The 23,534-nt window shown below is 43.6% G+C and overlaps 1 protein-coding gene across 7 annotated transcripts in view; it reads left to right on the forward strand.

The window, feature by feature from the left end:
- The window catches only part of GAN (gigaxonin), a 67,776-nt gene extending 44,569 nt beyond the window's left edge, over positions 1 to 23,207 (forward strand). For 2 of the 7 annotated variants that reach the window (XM_036833697.1, XM_036833698.1), the window contains exons 10-11: positions 8,800 to 8,909; positions 8,997 to 21,515. In XM_036833697.1, the coding sequence (XP_036689592.1) occupies positions 8,800 to 8,909; positions 8,997 to 9,178 (292 nt within the window). In that variant the 3' untranslated portion in view covers positions 9,179 to 21,515. Of the gene's footprint in view, positions 1 to 2,023; positions 2,173 to 8,799; positions 8,910 to 8,996; positions 21,516 to 21,919 lie in introns of those variants that run through there. The other 5 variants (XM_036833701.1, XM_036833702.1, XM_036833699.1 and 2 more) reach the window with 5 other exon arrangements.
- The last annotated feature ends 327 nt before the right edge of the window (positions 23,208 to 23,534 follow it).

The raw sequence follows: 23,534 nt of genomic DNA on the forward strand, positions 1-23,534 counted from the left end.
TGTGGTAGTGTATATATGTCCATGCCACTCTCTCACTTTGCCTAGAGTCTGTCATACAGAGTGAAGTAAGTCAGAAAGAGAAAAACGAAGACCGTATGCTAACACATATATATGGAATCTAAGAGGAAAAAAAAAAAAAGGTCATGAAGAATCTAGGGGCAAGACGGGAATAAAGACACAGACCTACTAGAGAATGGACTTGAGGATATGGGGAGGGGGAAGGGTAAGCTGTGACAAAGCTCTGTGCTTTTGTATTATTCCTTTTGCCTAATATTTCCCTTCCCATGTTTATCCAGTTAATTTGGCCTCTTCCAAAACTCTGCTTAATTATCACTACCCAGAGAAAGCCTTCTCACGTCTCCCAGGCTGAGTTAGGCTCCTCAATCTGGGATCCTATACATCCCTCTCTTGGATGTGATAGAGTTAACTGAAGCTCCTTCAGGACAAGTTCCAACTCAGCTTTGGGTCCTAGCTTCTGGCATCATACCTGGCCAGTATCAGACACTCAGTAAAAGTGGTGTCAGAGATTCTTAAAACATCTGACAGGCTGCCATATGTCTTATGAAGTAGGCAGCATCCTTCCAACCCCCTCACTTCCCTCCTCTGACACGTTATATTGTTGTAACCACCAAACAGTATTGTTACTGCAGTAATATGTTCAAATCCTACAGGGAAACTGCCATGCTAAAGTTAATATTGTGATAGCATTTCAACTGTGTTACCAGTAGGGGGTGCCAGAATATAATGTTCAAGTTCATATTATTTTAGATAAGGGCAAACAATGAGCAGTTGCCAAGACTTTAGAAATATGTATAAATGTTACCTAACTATTAGTGTATTTTAAATTTAGGATATTTGCATAGCCTTTTTTCCCCCTTTTTCCTTCAATTACAGGGGGCAAACAGTCTTAGGAAAATTTACTAGACAAAGTGTGAGAGCAGTTTGAGAATGCTTGCTCTGGTAGCGGTGGGGGGCAGAATTTCAAGGACTTTTCTACACTTCTCTTCCATAATATGTTACTGCGAGGGCTGACTGTTCAAGGTATGAAGTAGTATATTAATTTCTTACCCAAATGAATCCCAAAACAGTGTGCCCAACCTCATTAACAAGCAGTGGTCAGTACGTTTGGTTTCTGATAAAATATTGTTATAAGCCTTTCTCATAATGACTGAATTACTGTTTGGACAGTGTGAGCTAGAGAGCTATAAACTCGCTTGCTGAAGTAATCAGGGTTGCTTATGGTTTTACCATTTTCTGTCCCTATTTTGATTGTATAGGACTTAAACCTGGCTGTAAAGTTTTTTGTCTGCCCTTGATATGCTATCAATTATTAGAACCTTTAGATTTCTATCAGGTTGTCTCATATTAATATAGTTGATAAGCTTCAGATATAAGTATATTACTTGCTTTCAGTTCATAATTGTTAAACATGAGTATTGCTTCTTCCTTGCTATTTAAAAGCACTTCCAAGTAAAATTTGTATTATCTTTAGTTTGCTTATATTCAAGTTCTCCAGTGTTGATTCACAAATAGAATGAAGAAAGCTTAACTTCTGTTGATATATAGGATTCTTGTTTAGATAACACTAAATATGCATATAACACTAAGTGCCATGTATTAACTCATTGAATCTTCAAAACAACCCTCTGAGATATAGTTACTCTTTTTATTCCTATCTTGCATACGAGGAAACCGAAACACAGAGAGGTTAAGTAACGTGCCCCAAAACACACAGGTAGCAGGTGGCAGAGCTGGAATTTGAACTCGGGCGTTCTGGGCCCCGAGTCCACATTTTCAGCCACCACACAATATTGCCTTAAAAATATAGGCTTTCCAATAAATATCTATAGAAGGAAAAAAAATCTATAAGCAGTTTATTTCTTTAAAGATCAGATGTTTCTAAGTGTGTGATATTTGCATACTCTGGAAACTGTTGCCAGATGAACAACCTGCATTAGATTGGAGACCATTTACTGTTTTTAAGTAATCTCTTGTCTTTCCTGTCTTTGTTCCCTATTTTTAGGTTAAAACTTTCCTGGAAAAATGCCATATCTTACTATTTTCTGTGTTTCTGACTAAAAACAAAACTGTTTGAAGGAAAGCAAAAACAAATTGCCATTATTTATACCAAGTCATGGCAACAACTTCATATATCCAGAAAGACAGTGTATCTATTTCTGTTCCTTGTATATCCCTGTTCTTTTACTCGTACTACCATCCTCCCAGTGGTCCATATTCAAAATAAGGTCATCTTTGATTCTCTCTTACGCTTCACATCTCATGAGTTGCCAAGTTTTTTTCTTTTTTTTTTTTTTTAAACTCTGTAGTATTTTTCACACATCCCCCCCTTTATTTTTCTGCCCCGACTCCAGTGAGCTCACTCTTTTATATGTGCAAAGTCTTCTAACCAGTCTCTCTAATACATTACACCTACTTGTGCTTTTGAAAGATTAATCTGACTTTGGTCATTTCGTTGTGATGGAAATTCTTCCTGTCTCCCCGTTGCTTACCAAGTAAAGATAATAGTATTTAGCCTCCTACCCGGGGCCCTCCATGATCTGAGGTTGAGAAAAATGTTCAGCCTTTTTCACTTTCTTCTTTTCACATGTTCTGTACTCCAGCTCACTTCTTATAGCCATCCTGTGTTTTATTGTCTCTGTGCATTTGCTCAGCCGAGATGCCCTCCCCCTTTCATTTTTATATTATAGGTAAATCATGTTAACTATTCTTTGAAGCCTAGATCGGTCAGTTTCATCTTTTGATGCCTGAATGTATACTTGGATAGACACGTTTGACCACTGGCTGAATCCCCTGTGGTCCTCTGACTTGTGGGTAAGGGACCATTATGGTAGCAAGGGTTAAGTGGAAGTCACTGGAACTTTCCTTCCCTGCCAAGATAGAAAACCAGAAGCAGTACTGCATCCTGAGGAATGTGCAGACATTAGTGCCACCGTCAAAGGCTTGAAAATGCAAGAGTCGTGCTACGTATCATATCCCCACTTAATTCACTTAGAAAAAGTAGAAAAGTCAAGTGGATTTTGGAAAATAACCGTGAGCTCTCATAAACTTAAGCAGGTAGTTAAGCTGATCACAGACTCAGGCCCACGGGTGGGATCTTCATGCAGCACAGTGCCTGGCCTTGGTTGCTGCTGTTGCCTTAGCTGATGCCTTCTCTTCACACCAATCTGCAGCGACCACCAGCAGCTGTTTCTTGTACCTGGCAGGACCAGCGGTACCCCTGTACAGTGTTGCCTCAGGGCTGTGTCAGTTTTGCCGTGTGCAGTATATTATTAGTCCCCAGAGATTTTGATCACCTTGGTGTGCCGTACTGTATTGGTCTGCCCCGTTGACCATGTTACGCTGTTTGGATCTGAGGCTTAGGAAGTAACACACACTACAGATGCCTTTGTAAGACATGTGAGCAAGAGGATGGGAGACGAACGCTGCTCCTAACCAAGTCTGCTTCAGTCATGGTCCAGCCAGGAGACAGAAACCACCCCGTAATCTGCAAGGGAGATTTAATGTATGTAATTATTAACTAGTAAGAGTAGTTAGCTGCTAACAGGTGAGAGGATGCAGAAACAGCCGATGAAGGAAGCGCGACTACAGCCTTTAGGGCTGAGGGAAAGTGCCCCAGGAAGGAGCAAACTGGGAAGAGCCCTCCCTGCCCCGCAAGGCTGGATTCACCTCCGTGGAGGAGGGTGTGCAGTGGCCCCGGACGTGGCAGAGCCCTGGGGCGCCGGGGCCAGAGCTGGTGCGTGAAAGCTGCCTGCTGGCTGGCAAAGGACCTCCCTGAGGGAGAGCCACTCTGGTCCCGCGGCACACAGGAGGCGGCAGAGCAGATGGAGGAAGGGAAAGGCCGCCGACACCAGGGAAGAAGCCCTTTCCTCTCCCCAGCCCTGCAGTCCCGCCAGCGCTCTCTGCACTGCGCCTGCCTTCTCAAAGAACCAGCTACGCACTGATGTTCATTTTCTCCACTGTGTGTTTTCTGTTTCATTGATTTCTCCTCTTGTCTATATTATTTCCTTCCTTTTACTTACTTTGGGTTTATTTTGTTCTTCCTTTTCTAGCTTCTTCAGGTAGCATATTAGATTTTTTTTATTTCTCTGCTGCGGTCTCCTCTCTTTTTATTATAAGCATGTTTTCCTTTCCCTCACTGAGCATCGTTATGGTAGCTGCGTTCAGGTCCCTGCCTGGCAGATAATCCCAGCATCTGAGTCATCTCAGAGTTGGCGTCTGTTGATTGTTTATTTCCTTGCAAAGGGGTTTTCATTTTTCTGGCTCTTTTGTTGAGTAATTCTGGATTGTGTCCGGGGCGTTGCGAACGTGACATTGTTGAGGCCCCGAGGTCTCTTGCTGCTGCTTCAGAGACTTGCTCCGGGCATTTAGCAGACAGTGGGCTTGGCTAGACTCATGGAGCCTCAGGTGCAAGCATTCGTGCGTGGATCCAGTGTCAGTCAGACGTGACTCAGGCGGATGCCCGTCCGTTTAGGGGCTCTTCTGTACCTCCCATCTTTCTGAGACCCCCGCATGCTTCAGTGATCCTTGTTGCCCCAAGATGCTCGCCCCTGATTCCGGTGGCCAGAAAGACGGCAGGGTTTTCCCTAGGGCTTTTGTTCCCCAGAGCTGCCAGCCCCAGGCTGCCTTCAGACGGAGCTACCAGGGAACTGGAAACTCATTCCATGTGGGTGCTTGTTCAACTTTCAACTTCTTTCCCAAATCTGCTTGCTTCTGCTCAGTCTCCAGAGCCCTCAGGCAGTCTGACTCCTGTGTTTTGTCTGTCTAGAGTTCGTGGCTGCTTCTTGTGGGAGGCTCAGCCGAGCCCTCACTGAAGCTCGCTCTCCCCTCCCTCTCTCCTTCCCACCTTCTCTCCTTGCCTGTCTTACCCCTCCTACTCGGCTCTCTCTGAAGCTTGCCCCATTTTAAAGTTTCCTTTGAGGGAGGGGGGATTCTTAATTCTGGGTTACCAGAGGACACATCACTGTAGCCTCCAAGTCCTGAGGAGCCCACGTTTGAGAACAGTGTAATAAAGGCATAATATTGCCTTGTCCATTACAAAAAATTACTGCTACTTCACGATGCCTGCTATGTACTAGACACTGTGCAAAGTACTTTACATTGGCTGTTCCATTTCATCCTCACAGCAGACACCTGAGCTTGGTGATGGCGTCCCCACCTTACAAATGACGAAAGAGAGACTGGGTTAGCTCAGTCGTCCAAGGTCAACGAGGTGATAAATGGTAGAGAAAGAAATGCAGAACTACATGCCATTTATACCATTTTTAAAAGCAGCAGCTAAATATATGATCCAATTAAATTCTCATATTTTATGTACTTTGAAGCCTCAGCATTATATAAAATAGATCACGTAGGATTATTTTTCTGAAACCCAGGAACTCTGAATCACTGATCTGCTTTGGACCAAATTTGGTAGACAGTCTACATAGACCAATTTCTTCAGCTTTGTTGAATTATTCCAGGGAGGAATTATGTTGAATTCTCAATGCTACAAAATTACTGAGAAATGCCCTTGTATTCTGATGTGTTCTTTCAGTAGATAATCTAGTCGCGTATGCCTTAATTCAGAAGAAGTGCCAGCTACCTTGTGGGCGTGCCTGTGGCCCTGTTGGTGGACTTGCTGGAAGGGTTGTATGCCTCTCCAACAGGGTCATCCTGGGAGTGGCTCAGCTGCAGACAGGGCAGGGGGATGCTCATCAGCTTTGTGTGATTCAGGACCTGGGAAGAATCTAAATGTCGAGGTTTAGTTATTTATGTTTAGCCTTGAAGACATAAAATACGAACAAACCAGTTACTGTATTTGACATTTTTCAAACTTTTTCTTTCAAAGGCCTGTTCGGGTCCCCATTTTCACTTTGCAGTGAGAGCTCTTAGATGTTCCCCTTTTCCTATTTATTAGAGGCATCTCGGAGGCAGGGGCCAAACTGAACTCCCAGTCCCAGCAAACTGCTTGATTCCAATCAACTTTCAGATGTTCGAGGAATCGGATGTTAGGTAAAGGTACTCAGGAATATGGCAGCTTTACAGCAGCTTTGCTTCTGAGTTGTTCCATGATCTTGGACAAATCATTCTGCTTCTGGGTTTCTTGGGATTAAAAATACGGAAGCTACTACTTTATATAACAGTCTGGGAAGAGTGCTCATTGAAATAAAAGTGCTGTTCTTAGTGAAATAATTTTACATTTGTATTTAACGTCAAGATGCTGTAGACCTTAGCCAGTGGCTTCTTGGACACTTGATGGCATAAGGTTAGACACATGGGAACAGTGCCAGGGCATCTTCGTGCTCTGATGGTGAGTGGAGGCCCAGACACTGGTAGTTCTGAAGGGTTTAGATACATTTCCAAGATCTGACTGAGGTCTGCTCTGACCTGGCTATGCCTTTAGCTATTAAAGGGAAATTGTTTGGTCAGATTACCTTAAGTAAACATTATTACATAGCAGAGTCATTTGTTTTTGTTTTTGTTTTAAAGCAAAAAAAAACCCTTTTATTTTGGAATAATTTTAGACTTGTAGAAATGTGGCAAAAATAGTCAGAGTTCCCAAAAGCTTCTCCCAGCTTCACCCAGCTTCTCCTAATGTTAACATCTTACATACCATAGTACAGATGTCAAAACCAGGATACTCACTCACATAGGTACAGTATTATTAAGTCAACTACAGACTTTATTCAGATTTCACCAGCTTGCCCACTAATATCTTTTTCTCTCTGCTCCGGGATCCGATCCAGGACCTGACATGGCTTTCAGTTGTTGAGTTTCTTTGGTCTCCTTTAATCTGTGACGGTTCCTCAGTCTTTCCTCGTCCTTCATGACCTTGACACCCTTGAAGGTTACTGGTCAGTTTTTTACTAGGATGTCTCTTCATGTGGGTTTGTCTCATGACGTCTTGTGAGGAGGCTGAGGTTGCACGTTTAGGCCAGGACTCCCACAGAAGTGCTGCTGGGCCCTTCTCAGCCCGGCGTCGGGGGAGCATGACGTCGATAATGTCTCGTTACTGGTGGTGCTAATCTTGACGACTTGGTTAAGGTGGCATCTTCTGGGTTTCCCCATTGTAAAGTCACTATTTCTCCCTTTGTAATTAATGAGTATCTTGGAAGAGAGAATTTGAGAATATGGGAATATACTGTTTCTCCTTAAACTTTCACCACCAATTTAGCATCATTGGTGGACTGGCCTTGCAGTAGTTATTCCTGTGCTGTTTGCCTAGTGGTGATTTTTCTGCTTCCCTCATTCCTTCTACCTTTGTCAGCTGGAATTCTGTAAAGAAGACCTGCCCCTTCTCCCTATTTTTTTTTAATGTTTTGAGTCATTTGTTTTTGTCAGTGTGGACTTATGGATATTTATTCTATGAGTTGTCTGTCCAGGACTGTCATTATTTATTGTGTTGCTCCAGTTGTTCCCACCGTGGCCATTGGGAGCTACTGTGTATCAGCTCCACTGTCCTTCTGACACAACTCATCCTTCTTTAAGCTCTTCCTATGTGGCAGCACAAGATGATCCAGGCTCATCTTGTATTTTCAGCCTCTTCTGTGGAATCAGCCACTTCTTCATGGAGCCCTGGCTCCTTTTAGTGGCTATTAAATTGATTTTCAACGGAAGTACCAAGCAATTTAGTGGGGAAAGAAACGTCTTTTCAGCAAGTGATGCTGGAACAACTAGGTATCTGTATGGGGGAGAAAAAGGACTTGACTCTTATACCTCATACCATACACAAAAGTTAACTTGAAATGTATCTTAAGACCTAAGTGTAAAAACTGAAACAATAAAATTTCCAGAAATTTTCATTTAAAAAACCTTTGCAACCTTGGAGTAGGCAAAGATTTCCTAGGAGGACATAGAAAACATGAACTATAAAAAGAAAAAAATGATAAACTGGAATTCATCAAAATTAAAAAACCTCTGTTCTCAAAAGTCCCCATTAAGATAATGAAAAGACAGTCTACATGCTGGGAAAAAGATTTGTGACACATGTATCCAACAAAGAACTTGTATCCATAAAATAAAAAGAATCTTAAAATTTAATAAGAAGACAGAAAAGCCAATTTGAAAAATGAGCAGATCTTTGAGCAGAAATTTCACAAAAGCAGATACATAAAGTGTCCAGTAAGCACATGCAGAGATGGTTAGCACCATTGGTCTTCAGGGAAAAGCACACCACTCATATGGCTAAAATGAAAAAGACCGACGGTACCCGAGCTGGCAGTAATGCCGAGCAGTTGGAGTTTTCACATGTTGCTCGTTGGAATGCAAAATGGCACAACACCTTGGAAAACAGTGTGGTGTTTTCTTATCAAAGGAAGTATACCTTTAACCATATAACCAAGCAATTCCATGACGTAAGCCCACAAAAGAGCTTTGCTCCCTCAATTCCAAAATAGCTTCACTCACAATAGCCAGACACTGGAGGCTGCCCAAATGAACCTGAACAGGTGAATGGGTAACAAATTCTGCTGTACCATGTAATGGAATCCTGCTTAAGATAACAAGAAATGAGATAACGATGAAGCCACAGCACGGATGAATCTCCTTCACACTGTGCTGCATGAAGGAAGCGGACTGAATAGTGCACTCTATGATTCATTATATGCGACGTTCTGGAACAGACACAACTAAGTCTTCAGTGACAGGAAGGAAATGAGTGTTTCACCAGAAGAGGGGTGTGGGTGTCATGCCTTGTACTGTAGGTGGCTCACTGAGTTTTGTCATCTCAGTCTGCTGAGATGTCGTGGACACCCTTTGACCTCCTTCATTCTGTCATTCTGTCCCTCTGTTTGTCCTCAGGTGGATCTATCTTAATGACCAGAATTTATGCATCCCCGCCAGTTCCTCTTTTGTGTACGGAGCTGTCCCCATAGGAGCCAGTATCTATGTCATCGGAGATCTTGATACAGGTCAGAATGTTACAGTGATCTTGTCGGAACCGTTTCCCGGTGATTCCGAGGCACGGTGTGTCACCTCTGCTTATTCTCACGGCGCAGGTACCAATTACGACTACGTGCGCGAGTTCAAAAGGAGCACGGGAACCTGGCACCACACCAAGCCCCTCCTCCCCTCCGACCTCCGCCGCACCGGGTGTGCAGCCTTACGTATTGCGAATTGCAAGCTTTTCCGCCTGCAGCTTCAGCAGGGCTTGTTCCGCATCCGCGTTCACTCACCTTGACGGGGCCGCGGCGCGGAAGCGGAGCTCCTGACCAAGCGCGCCGGGACGCGGCGCTCTGCGAGGGGACAGAGATGGCAGGCGACCCTTGCTCTGCGCCGGCCTCTGTGCGGTAACGCGAGTGGTTTTGTAATGCTTAGAAGCCTGGGCTTCCAGCTCTTGTTCGGGAGAACACGTAACTGCTGAAAAAAAACGAGGAAGAGTCAGTTCCTCCAGGAGATGTGCCCCTAGACCAACCGGGCTAGTCAGTGTCAGAGGAAAAGGGAAGTGGGAATCCGTGTCATGTAAAATCAGGAAGTTACAGCACCAAGGTGCATGTTCCCCGCGGGGAGCTCACGTCTGGCTGACCGCTGTGTTCGAGTACCTGGCTTTGGTTAACAAACGAGCAAACATGCATATATCAACATATCCAAACATACCGGGATTGCTTTTCCACTGCACTTGGAAGGAGATATTATGCCTAACTCTGCCCAGCAATTTAAGGTTTGTGCCTAAAATGTTAGATTGGACTCAATGCCAGTTAGTCTCCACTTACTACTAGTTCTCTGTCCTAAGAATCTTTTTTAAACTAAATTATGATGAATGGAAACTAAGATAAAATTTCTCTTTTATGACATTCTATCTTAGTAATCCAAAAGAGTCAATAAATTAAGGAGTCAGGTGGCAGCCTTCCTGTGAATTTAAAGGAAGTTGCTGACTTCTGTGTTAATTCAGATGAAGATGTGTCATGCCGTCATTTCTGGGGTTGTGAAGGATCTCATGCAGTGCCAGTCTTCCTTTCCAACTAACCAGAACTGTTTTATAAATATGAGGATGTTAATGAGTAGGAGATTTTGTAAAAGAAGGACCTGAGCCGGACAAATAATAAAGGTCTGCTATGACCAAAAAAAAAAAACGAAGTCCAGAGAAAATATATAGGGATCAAAAACTTTTAAAAGTAATCTGTCTGAAAGCACACGAACTCTTGTCTACTACTGTCTAGGATTTGAAAACGTGTCTTGGAATGCAAATCCATGTTAAGAATCTAGTCTTTGTAGCAGAATTTTCTCAACGCCGTTCACTAGTACGAGTTTCAGACAAATTACATTACAAGTAAAGGTTGGCTGGTAGAGTAAACTACCTCAACTTAATTTCATTCTGTTCGTTTAGAGCAAATTAATCCTTTCCTCCTTCTCTCCCTCTCACTCCCATGTCGACCCACATAACCCCACTCCCAAAGGGAGAAAAAGTCTGTCATTAGTGGCACTTACCTTGTAAGATATTTTGTTTTCCATTCGAATTATACCACCTTAGTGTGAAACCAAGGAGTTCAAAGTGCTTGATGACTTCATCATTTGAATTTTATGCAATATCAAATTTCTAATCAATTTAATATAGAGCTCTTCATTTCTAATTGTTTTCTACAGCTTCCCCCCCCCCCTTAGTATATGGCTATAAGAAGCAGCATTTAGTCTTAATGATTAATAAATGTATAAGTGTATCCTTTGGTTATAAATTTGAGAATAGAAATTTCTCCTAGAAACTTCCTTCCTGGAATGTCTGTATGCTTTTCCCATGCATATGAAACATCACTTGTCTTTTCCCACCCAGGAACAGTAGAAGTCAATCCAGTGCTAGAAAAGTCACTGAGCAGCCTTGTCTGTGGGAATTCTAAAGAATGTTGTGTGTGCGCATTAACTCTCCATCCTGGCAGAGACATGGGTAAAAGGAGGTACAGGGTTTTCCTCTTCTCTATCAGAGGCACTGGGCCAGATTTGCCAGCCATTCACATAACAGTCAGATTTGACACGTAAGTCAAAGCCAGCCTCTTTGCTTTGTACCGTGTACCAGTCAGCTGTTGTCTGCACGCTTTCCCCAGGATACCTTGGATGTCTTTTAATCAAAGCAAACTGCATGGCCACTGCAAAGAAAGAAAACTTTCTTTGTACAACTAGATGTTAGTTTTAGAGGAAATAAATTTCTGAAAAAGTGGATTTTCTTTGGTAAAATGTCCCATACAGAACAGAACCTTGGCCTTCAGAAGCCACAGCTGAGATACATTAAAGTGGTAACTGATGTCCTATTAAAGCCATGACAGTCAGCAATTCTCTTTTCTTTAATTACTGAAATTTAAAGTCCTTCCCAGGCTACGCCAGGCCTCTCCAAGGAGACAGTTCATTGTTTAGGAGTGAATGGGTCCCTGTTGCAATATTATCAGTGCCTGCATGACTTGGTCAATTCATTTTATAAAAGCAGTTTGTTTTTTTTTTAAATTTAGTTCATTGACACTGTAGCTGCAGAAATTAGGTAACTTTTTTTAAAATAAATTTGCCACATAATATGGGATGCAATAAACAAGAAAAGCTGCTAAGTGCCAAACTGTTATTTTACTATATATAAATATAAAAATATTACATTGAAGTGTAGGGATGTATTTAATTTTATTATGTTCCAAAATTAATCATGACTTTTTTGTAAATTACAGTTACTTTAGTATCGTGAAAAAATTTTTAACTCATTTCACACAGGTTTGTGTTTTAACCATCCATTTATGCCTTGAAATATCCTTTCTTGGTAAATTTTTGATACTTCTTTATCCATTAGGCACTTTTATCAGGTGTGTGTTGGAAATTAGTGGCGAAAGATAGATCTTAAAATTTTAAATACAGTATCTTTGGGGGAAGTGCAATTTATTTTCATTATCCGCCAACAGAAGGAAAGTTGTCTCAGCTTAGAGTAATTTAAAGGATTTCTTCTAGGCTACGGTCTAAAGTAGGTTTGTTTGTTTCTTTGTTTAACACATCCAAATACAGATTTTTTTTCAAAGATTTAAGTGTTTAATTTAAAATGAAGTTTTAAATTTTTTTGTGATAGTGCTTATATCCTGTGAGATGTAAAAGTGTGAGAGAGTGTGTGTGTGAGTGTGTGTATGTGTGTGATGTGACTAGGTAAGTCTGTTTGTATATGTTTACCTTTGGAATTGTCGTTCCAAACTACATATATTATTGTCTCCTGGTGCTTCAGATAAATTCTTGAGCCTGTGGTCCTTCAGTTTATACTACTGTGTTAAACTCATGTTGAGTGTATATATTGATGTATTTGTAGTTTGTAGTAAGTTTTACTGGGCGTTTGCATTTCTTTTCTTTAGCATATTAAAAGCAGTGTTAGTGTTTACCAACTCATAGTTGCTATGTTATAAAGATTTGGCCTAAGAAATTTCTAAATTCATCAGTTCTTTTACTGCTATGAGGAGTTGATAGCTGACGGTAGGCTTTTTTCAAACTGTGCAACCACCAAAAAAGAGTATTTGGGGGATGTTGGAAGGCATATTGTTCGTCTTGAAGTGTTCTGTTATCTTTCACTACCACGTTAATGATGGCACTTTCTTCGGTGATGCTTTGGAAGTGCCATTTTGTCATTTATGAGTGAGGAGTTCCCTAGGCAATGCATGGGAGATATATCGTTTATATTGATGTGGTAAAGACAGGGCTCCTTTGCTGTGGCACTGCAGTTACTCAGGGTAGCAAGTTAGGTTTTTAGAGAAATGTGTTAGCTGCTTAGGTCCTTTGGGGTTCCGTTTGGTGTGTTCCTGCTTCATTGCACCAAACCAGGGATCTCCAGAAGTTTTCTGAGGAGCATTAAAAACACTGCAGCATTACCTTCCAGAATGTTGGCTTTCTTGATTCAAGAGGAGGCTGCCTGTGGTCAGATGAAGACATGTGATTATCTGGGGAAAGAATGAGGTGGCACTTTCACCACGTCAGTTTTGAAGGTGCTGGAACCCCCGTACAGAGCACCCCGTGGAAGGGAAGGGAAGGGTGAGGCTGCTCTGGTTCAGCGGCTGCCCCTGGAGCCGTGAGAGGAGAGACTCCAGCCGGCACGGAAAAGCCCGCCCTGGGTTTCATCAACAGTGTCGATTGAGCACCTACTCAGAATTCTGCTTGGGTTTCTGGGGAGCTTCACAGTGAGGCAGATGAAATCCTGCCCTCCCTCTAGACTGTAAACTCCTTGTGGGCAGGAACCCTACTTTAGTCTTCTGCTAATCCTAGTGCTTGGCACACAGTAGGTAAGTCAATAAATGACCAATGAATACAGTGTCCTTGTGATCCAGGTGACGTTCTTCGCAGGATTGAAAGGGACTTGCTTTTAAATGAGAAACTTTGCACACAGATAGGTCGGCCTCATAATACAGAGTAGGAAACCAGTACAGAATAAAAAATGCAAAGTGCCTGACTTATATGTGACGCACAGCTCTGTGGTCTCCATATGTTCTGGAGGATTTCTGAGACCCTGTACTCAGCACACCCAATAATGTTTACCACATCTAATGTTGGGTTTTGTTCACTGCTTTTTATATGGGGCTCAAAATCTTTTCCAGAACGTACTGCTTTGATCCTCACGTCTCTGTGATGGGGTGCAGTGCTCGCCATTGGACAGAAAGCAGCCTTTGAGGCCCAGTGGATACAGCTTCATTCCCCGCTTCAGATGTGAGTAGAAGCCAAAAGGTGGAATCTGGTCTTTGGATTATCAATTTCACTGTTCAGTGTATTAGAATATCACTTAATTTTTTAGGCATACAAGTATTTTTAATCATATAACCATTTATGGTATAACTTAAACCCCCAAACATATCCTTTGCAAGTTGCACAAATATAAACTAAAAGATCTTTGGTTTTCTTTGTCATTTAGCTGTGGGAAATTTAAGAATTTACTAAAGTTGTAAGAACAGAAGTCATAAGCGTTTGTGTTTGAGAGAGAAGCTGTTTTTACTTTTAAAAGCTGAAGCTTCATTTATCCTTCCCTTTCTTACCACATGTAATCAGTAAGGGAAAAGATACTGTGTCTTAGAATGTGGAGGAAAGCATTTTGCTGGCTTTCTAGTAATCCCTGAAGTATTCCCTAGAGCTGGTTGATGGAAGTTTATGGTACAAGGGTGAGGAATGCCCCACTTGCCCACATTTGAGGGGAACGTGAACTCAGGTGAGTTAATCCTGCCTGCTGGCAGCTGAGTCCTCCTGGTGTTGAACTGGAGACGTCCTCTATTTTTTGGCAAACCAGCTAGTAAAAATTCTAAATTTTTTGTAATTTTTTTTCAGAGGTAATTCTATTATTTTAATTTTAAACATATCTCAACTTGGCCTCTGCAGTATGTGACGTGTGAGAAGCTCAGATGTAACTCTATATTCTTTGGACTGATGCATACTGATTAGGAAAGTTAGTTCTTTTTCAATTCTATCATTGAAGTTCTCTAAGCGAATGGATTTTTAAACTCCTTCCCTTTCTTATGAAATCAAATATCTAATAACATTGCATAATTATCTAGTGAGAAATGTCTATTGCCTTCTCTTTTTCACGTTGAGATAAAAACTAATCTTTTAAAATTGCTACTCACCTGAAATTTAGGCTAATTATAATTTTTTTTTTTTTTTTTTTGATATTGACGTCCTCATGGCCCAACAAAGTTGTTGTAAACTCTTAAATCACTGTGATCTGAATTAGAGAAGGTGCAGGTAGGAGGGGGTGACAGCCCACGAAGTCTGGGTACACATTGCGTAAGATGACGTGGAAAAAGCTTAGCCACTTCCTGTGACCCAAGTAAATGAATGGCCACTTCAAATAATTCAGATCCCGAGTGGCTGTAGGTTCATCTTTCTTTCTGGTTGGTGAATTATATTTGTTAGAACTTTATTTTTAGCATGTCAGTACAGCTTTTTAAGTACCTTATTTTTATTCCTCTCACTCATCAATTACACACAAGGTGTACCTTAGAACCTTGGGTTAAATTTTTTCAAGTTAAACCGAGGAATTTGGTTCACAGGTTGCTTTATCATGTTTCCTGTTTAATCGGATGAGAATTACACATGCACTTATTCCCTTGTTCTTCGTGTTTATAGGAAAGACGCTGTTCTCGGCTACCTCATTATGTAGTGTTGTGCTTGATCCCCTGCCAGTTTAGAAGAATTCAACACATTCTGTCCTTTAACAAAAGCCTGGAAACAAGCAGTAAGTGGCCTTGAGGAATACAATTCTCTAAGGCGTAGTTTCCATTTTACTGCTTTTTTTTTTTTAATAGGCACTTTTAATCAGGAGGAACAGTAATTCTCCTAGAGCTGCTGCAAAGTGATTACTTGAAACTCAACTTGAACTTTAAAGAGTCTTTACAAGGCTATGTTTTCATAATGTAGAAAAGTAGTATATTTAAACACCACTGCTGTGTAAGATAGAGGGCTTCATTGCCATCGTCATTCATATCAGACAGGAAATCTTGTCTGTCTGTAATTTGACCCAGTGTTTGGGATTTGGATGCTTGGGGCTACTGTTCTTCATATTCTGTAAGGTGCTATTGGGAGCAGTTTAAGGGTCTGTTAAGTGTAGTTTCATGAATTTGTTTCCCAAGAATCTTAATTTTGATGAAAGTATAGCGTTCATCAAGAAGTTCCTCTTCTCTTTTAGTTCTGATAACCTGGGGTTTTAAAATGAAACTCTGAAAGTGCAGGGTTGAGTTGACCAAACAACACAGAACTGCATTACACTTAAAATCACGAGTGATCGGGTTTGTTTTGTGTGTCAGTGGAATGTCCCCAGCTTCCTCCCCTACGCACCATCTGCACAGGGCACGTGTGGGTGCTGTCCTCGCCAGCATGTGTCAGCCTACCTGGCTGGTGAGTTAGGGGGAGCTGCGGGGCCCACCACTCCTCGTAGACAGACCTTCCCTTCCGGGGGTGATTTCTTATAGGAATTACCCAATACCCTTCATGGCCAAAAAGAGTTATGCCCATTCCTAAAAACCTAGCATACTAGGAATAACTTACATACCAGGTGAGATCTAAAACCTTAACTGTCCCTGTGCATTAAGATTTAATGGATGTGCTTGTGCTTTTTAGACTAAAGGGCTTGCTCCTGACAGCAGTATTCTGGCGAAGTCCTCCTCGGGTGGATCTAGCCGTCGGCCATGAGGCATTCCCTTAGGTGGTTTCCAACAGAACCAAGGTTCACCCATCTAAAGCCCCAAGCTTTTGTATTGTAATTGTTTTGAGGAAAGTATCTGTGAACATCCTCTGTACTGTCCCAAGTGAACCCAATGGTCGTGAGCACGCGTGGGCTTCAGGGCCGGGTGCACGTGGGTTTGGAGATGCTGGCCTCTGGCTGCTTCGTGAGCTTCAAAGCCCTTTACCCTGTAGAAAGAGATGATGGGTGTTTACCTGCTAGGGTTGCTGTGGGGAATCAGTGGGGTAAGGACGGTGAGAACTTGGTGTCTTGCACACAGATGGGGTGGTTGGGATCTCAGCTGCCATTGCCGCCCGTCTCAGCCTCTAGTCACTCGTGGTCTCAGCTCTCGCCCTTCGCTCAGTTGTCCCCACCCTTAGTGCTCTCTTCATTCTCACGTCTGCCACCACAATACACAAGTAAATGCATATTTGCACTTCCAAAATTATTTATTTTCTGGGTCCATGACTCCGTTCTCCTCCTACTTCTCTAAGACCTCAATTCGAGGTAACTCTAGACAGCGGAAACACCCCAAAATATGTGTTTAGAATATTTAGAGTGGTTATAAATATCCCTTATTTCAGGGTTTGCCTAATGAAGTACTCTAATAATATTTAAAACTCTTTCCTGAAGTTGAATTTTTCTGTTTTCCTAAAATATTAAAGGTAGTAGTCTATATTAGTCCAATAAACTGGATGTTTTCTAGATCTCTGTTTGAGATCAGTATACCTGAACTATGTTTTCTGAACTTGGATGTTATGTGGAACCTAAAAACAAACAAACAAACTTTGTGTTACGTGTGTGTGTGTGTGTGTGTGTGTGTGTGTGTGTGTGTAGAACTTCTGTACCTTCAGGTAAAGAAGGGTTATTTAACAAAGTGATACCAAAAGTGAGCTACTTAATCCTTTTATAAAATCACTTCCTTTCCAGTTCAGATTACAGATTGGTGAATTTAGTGGTACGTGATATACCCAGCTTATCTTGACTTCAGTAAGACATTTGATAAAGTCATTCTTGATATTTTTGTGATTGAGAAAAGGAAGTAGAAATAGGTTTAAAAGGGCTGAGAAATACCCAGGCAGTGTTGATAGGAACGGGCCCTTGTGTCAGCACGGATGGGGGTAATCTAGCAGTATGCGTTTTTAACGTTTTCACTAGTAACTTGTATAAAACTATAGATGGCGGAGGAAAGTGTTGGGTGTTAGGGTCTGCAGTGGTTTTTTTACAGTCTAATAACATGGCTAAATATAGTCTTATGTTTAGGTTCAGAGAAGGTAGTTCCCAATTGAAAGGGAAAGAAAAAAATGTGTGTGTGTGGGGGGGGGAATCATTGATAATTTGAACATAAGCCAACTGTTTAAAAAAATAGTGCCCTTGTCTGTGTGGGGGGCTGGTAGCCCGAAGAGGAAGTCTGTTCCGTCCATGTGATGCATTGATGGGCCCTGGGAACTGCACTGAGCTGCCGGCTCCGGGCACCAGCGCCTGGGAGGCCGCCCGGGGGATGACAGCCGCGGTGGTGGGCTCTCTGGAGGCCTCAGGCTCTGGCCTGCTGGGGGAGCTTTAGAAGGAGCAGATGTGCGTGCCCCAGAACGCCTTGCTCAAGCCGAGAGGCAGAAACTATAGAGGCAGAATGTTTCTGTCGCTCTTAGAACTTTCTAGAATTGCCTCGTGATGAAATGGGTGCCTCCTGTGGTTCTGAGCGCTCAGCTCTGAGAATCACCCCAAGGATGCCCCCCTGCAGCTGGGACTAGCGGGTGTGACAGGGTCAGCCACGGGAGTCTTGCACGGTGACAGGATGTTGTCACAGGCTCCAAAGCTCCTTGCAGACAAGAGGTTCTGTGAACAGTTTAGTAAAAAAGGAGGGGGGGTGGGAAATAACATTTGTATTTTAGCTTTCACATTGTTTTTGAGGAGAAGGGCCTTTGTTCCTCCTGACGTGTGCTCTCTCCCCGCCTCCCTCCCCTCTGTCCTCTCTGCCCGCTCACTGTCTCCTGATTGCGGCCACCGGCCCACGGCTACAGCCAGCTTCAGCGGAACCTTCAGAAATAGACGTACTTCTAGAGATTTCCCTAAAACCGTATTGTTAACTACAGTGATTCTTGCTGTTTATATACTCTTTGTTCTAAATCCCTCAGTACCTCTGCAGACTTAAGAAAGCTGATAAGTAAAAATCAGACTCTTCTAAGCGGGTCCTGGGACGCCGTCGAGGGCACCGTGCGGGGGGGCGGGGGGGAAGTTGGGTCGGCTGACCTCTCCCAGCCCCTCCCAGCTCCAGGAACGGCCACCTCGCTGATGGGTAACTTCGTCATCCCTGGAGAAGCGTTTCCAGAGGACCTGCTTCCTCTCGGGTTCTGTCCCTTGCTCTCCTATGAAAGCCCCTGCAGTCTTCCTCCCGGTTGTCGGGGCTGCAGGGGCGCCACTCCCCCTCTGTGTCTCCTCCCGACCCCACCTGCCCCAAAGCCCAGGGACTGCACAGAGGCTGGGGCAGGCACGCAAGTCCAGGTCCAGGTCCGAGGGAGGGAGCTCTCCGCGTTGTTCTCTGGGTGTGTGCCTTCTCCCCATCCCCTCGGTCGTCTTCACTCACGGGTAACCCTTTGTTTGGACCAGTGTTCACTTTCCTCCCCATGTCCCATTGTGCCCGCACAGACTGCGGGTGGGATCTCCCAGGACATAGGCCCTTCCTGCAGTTGGCACTTCTTTCTGGGAGGTTGAGGAACTTTAGTCAAGATGGGAGGAGGTATTTTGGTTGCGTTCTGAAGCGTAACCTTATTTACCTACTTTTCTTGGCAATCGCATCCTCACCTGCCCTCTGTTCTCATCCCGTGGCCTCTCCCAGTCTGGTTTTTTAACTGCTTGAATTATGTATCCAAAAGAGTGGGGGGCGCGCTTCTGGTTCCCCAGACTGTTAACCTAAAAACATGTGTTGAAAAAGCATGCTTCCGGGAGCCCTCACCTGGCCTCTGTGACCAGCACTTTCGGCCGCCAGAGAGCCAGAGCGGTCGCCCAGGCCGGGCAGCTCCCAGAGTCTGCGCTACTCTGCTCCTCGCACTGAGAACCGGCGGGGCCCAGAGCCTCCCGCCCAGGCATGGCCAAGTGCGTCTCTGCGGCTCCTTAAGCAGCTAGACTGGAACAGCCTCCCCGGGGCCCTGGGCAGCCTCACCTTCCACACCTGCCCCGGAGGTTCTTAGGGCTCCTGTCTGAGCCAGGAGCAGGGACCCCAGATGCCAGCACCCAGCTGCCAGGCGCCGTGCGGGCTCCGCCTCGTCCTTTCCTCTTATCTAGCTCTGATTAAAAACACACTGCACTCCAAATTGTGAATAGGATCGGAAATTAGAATTCCTCATTTACAGTAAGAGAGAGACCATCTTTACGTATTTTTTTCAAAAGGAATTTTTGCTTCAGAAAACACTCCAGAAAGTAAATGTATTCTCGTTAATCTAAGCGTATGCTCACCGAATTGGACTCTATGCTCTGTGTAAAAGTACGTAGGATCTGGTACGTGGGGCAGGAGGGTCTGTATCATCAGCTTAAAAACAAACCTTCAGTGTCGGTGGGTTTACAGCTTTGTTTTCCTATAGGGGACCTCAAAATTCAAGTTTTACGTGAAAACAGAGATCAGCCAGGTTCCGTGGGGTAGATGATTTTATGGTGGGAAATGTCTCAAGTGGCCTTTAGTTGAGAAAAGCACAGGCGCTTTAGCAACACTAGCTTCATTAAATATCAGTGGCTTTTTCTGCTGATGGGATTCTTTTCATTTTGACTCATCTGTAACACAGCCTTTGTTTGGTTCCTCATTCCTGTACCCCTTCAAGTCGCCAGTGACATAGCGATACTTGTTTTGTGTTCAGTCATACCACTTGTGAATTGTGACGACCATGAAAAAATAATCATGTTTTCGGCAGAACTTTTTGAACACCTGTCGCGGCCCGTTCTGCACTTGCATCAGCAGAGCTGGGAGTGATGAGTGGATTTAACAAAAGCACCTCCCTCCTCCACCCCTTCCCTCCCATCCTCATCAGAAACTATTGTAGAAGTACCTCAAGCAGGCTCTGGCAGACTTCATTTTCACACTGTATGTTCCTGGTGACAGAGACGCTCGTACCTATCTGTGAATGGGGTCCATCCATCACTCATTCTAAAACGTGTAGATTCATTCCTTTTCTCTCACCGATCCCAGTCTTCCGCTGTGAGAGAAGACTACCAAGGGAACTCCTTGAAACAGGGCCATAAATTCAGTTTGACTTTCCCAGACTCAGGGCTGATCTTCACAGTGGGCCCTGGTCTGGCAGAACAACCAGCGACACTCCTGTTGCCTGGTTGCCTGTGCGGCACCAGCCGCCATATGTGACAGTCGCCCTTGTCAAGAACCAGTTTTCAGCACACTCTTGTTTTGTCATTTTGATGCTTTTAATACCATAAAGCCAAGTCCATGAATACCAGATTCCCAAAATACCATATCAAAATTCATCCTCTTAAACGCAAGTCTTTGTTTAATTAACATATCTATATTTTCTGACATGGTACATACAGAAGAGTTTTTAATTTAAATCCTGCAGCTTTTATTATCTGGTAAGATTCCAAGTTGAGCAGTCAGTCTACTTAGACGTGTATTCAGATGAGGGTTACGTGTGTTCAGATGAGGTACCTCGATCTTTAAAGAAAGACCTACTACTGAAAAAACCAGAGATTTGCAATGAAATATACATAAGCTAGACAAAAGACATGCTATGGAAAGTTCAAAATATTTCAAGTACTGGGAAGTTGCAACTTGTAGAATTATCCTCCCCGAATTCAGTAGGATAGCAGAGAAATTGTGCTAATGTGATTTCATTGAAACGTCACGTCTCAAACATCCTGTGGTACAAGTGTATTCATTTGTTCTGTGGAGTAGTTTTCTATTCCGTTGCTGGTATGAAATTTTAGTGAAGTTGAAGTAATTTTGAATTAGTAACCTTTCTTACAAAGTTGCTTTATGGTTTACAAGTAATACTGATGCAAAGAGGCTATGTTAACTTTCTTAAAATTAAGTAGCACGCACTTTGTTTACCAGCTTTGGTTTATTGTGGGGTAACTACGGGGTCACCCCGTTTCACGAGCACAGGATTTGTGCTTTGGGAACATACTGCAGTCGTGCTGTTCTCTTGTACCAAGGATCAGTGAAAGTGTTTTATCTTTTTTATGTAGTTTGTATTGACTGGATTTTATAACTGTAAGAAAACAGAAACAGAGTGTTGTATTTTGATCTGAAATTTGTCTATGGTAAAGTAATTTTGTTTTATGTATTGGAAGTTCATTTAAAACTTGAAATATTTTGTAGAAGGGTACCGAACAAATGAATCGTCTTTAAGCTGTTTAATTAACCTAATAAAACAATTTGATGGGGAAGGCATTGTAATGGGTTCTGATTTTTACAGTGGTTCCCACTAAATTAGCGTTGTCTATACAGCTTGGCTTGACTTCTGAGTGGAAAATTATCTTTTTACACCACATCTTAAACAGTTTGGGTGTCAGCTCCCTGGATCCTGGCTAACAGTGTAAGATACACTCCTTCACCACACTCCACAGTCATTGCCTTGGTGTCTTCCATCCCTTATCAGAATAAGTCCCTATTCTGACTCCCCCAAAAGACAGTTTCAAATTTACTTTCCTTGGAAGAGAGAACGAAATTAGACTTACGAGGAATAGAGGATCCTGACCTCAACGGTCTAGTTATATGTTGGAGAATTCTGTCTCTGACAAACAGAATTCCCTGTAATTTCTTCTTGCTCTCATGCCCAGAGACTACAAAGCTACAAAGACCAGGGGTCCTGAAAAATGTCACAGGCAAAGATCTCCACCGAAGACATGGGGCAAAGAGAGACTCTCCCAGTAATGTCAAAGTTACGTACATGAAGTCTGCCAGAATCACTCCTGAAGTCACCTGGAAAGAAGAAGAAATGGAATATTCCTCTTCAGTCGTACAGCATAGCGTCAGGTAGGTCTGGAAGTTGGTTTTAAATTCTTTCCACCTTCCATAATAGCGAGAAGGTTCTATGGTCCAGCGGTCTGCCAGCCTTTTTATCTTTGGGGGGTGGGAAGGTTGCTGTGGAACCCTTTCTTTAAACAAAGACTTGGCCAGAAACCAGTGTCCACGTTGGCTGACTGCGGAAGGGTGTAGTCGGAGCTGTCGGAGCCTGAAGCCCGGCCCTGCGATGCCCAGGCCTCCACCAGCAGCTCCGAGGGGTCCTGGCTGTGCCCACTCACCCTTGGGAAACCTTGGCAGTCTCTGCCCTCCTGGAGCCTCCGTTTCTTGTCTCTAAAATGAGACTTAAGTCACTGGATTTCCTTGTCTGGAGGGCAAGGACATAATTCCTTGTTATATAAAACCCTGGACCAGATCATTGCCAGGTCCCTTTTATGTCTACAGTACCTGAGATGTCAGTCTGCTCAAAGCCTGCCCTGCAAAGGAACCCAGTTCTGGAAGAATATACCCCAGATTGCCTGTTGTAGGTGGGGGGGAGGGGTGCTTTGCCAGTTTTGATGCAGGTGGAGATGGGACAATGGGGGTTGACCGTGTCACCTTCCTGATACTGTTGCTGGCTTCAGAGAGTGACTCGTATCTTGTTTTGACCAACTGTGCGCCAGGGGCTGCTTTAAGCACCTCACGTGTTAACTCACTTCATCCTCACAACAACCCATTTTACAGCAGAGAAAACTGAGGCCCGTAGAAGTTATCACTTGGCCAAAACTCAGGCTCCGTGGTGGGAGGGCAGAGCTGGATTCAGGGCCAGGCAGACCAACAGCCTGTCTCTCTGGGAAGGGGACAGACCTTCTTGAAAGCTGCTCATGTGTTTGCTTAATGGCCAAGGATGGAAAATCAAACAGTTTTGTGGCCGAAGGGGTCAGTCAGAGAAGACTTCCTCGATGGGAGCTAAAATAGGAGGTTCATTGCTGGTGCCGCCACCATTTTTTTCAGCTGGAATAGAAGCTGATGAGAGCCAAGGTATTTTTTTTTTAAAAACCAAGACCGGACTTCACTGGTGGCGCAGTGGTTAAGAATCTGCCTGCCAGTGCTGGGGACACAGGTTCAAGCCCTGGTCCGGGAAGATCCCACATGCCACGGCGCAACTAAGTCCGTGCGCCACAACTACTGAGCCTGCGCTCTAGAGCCCGCAAGCCACAACTGCTGAGCCTGAGTGCCACAACTACTGAGCCCGCAAGCCTAGAGCTGGTGCTCCACAACAAGAGAAGCCACCGCAATGAGAAGACTGTGCACCGCAACGAAGAGTAGCCCCCGCTCGCCGCAACTAGAGACAGCCTGCGTGCAGCAACGAAGGCCCAACGCAGCCAAAAATAAATAAATAAATAAATTTTTTAAAAAACAAAACAAAAACCAAAACCAACTTTGAGTAAG

Source organism: Balaenoptera musculus, chromosome 19, assembly GCF_009873245.2.
Source record: "Balaenoptera musculus isolate JJ_BM4_2016_0621 chromosome 19, mBalMus1.pri.v3, whole genome shotgun sequence".
Lineage (NCBI taxonomy): Eukaryota > Metazoa > Chordata > Mammalia > Artiodactyla > Balaenopteridae > Balaenoptera > Balaenoptera musculus.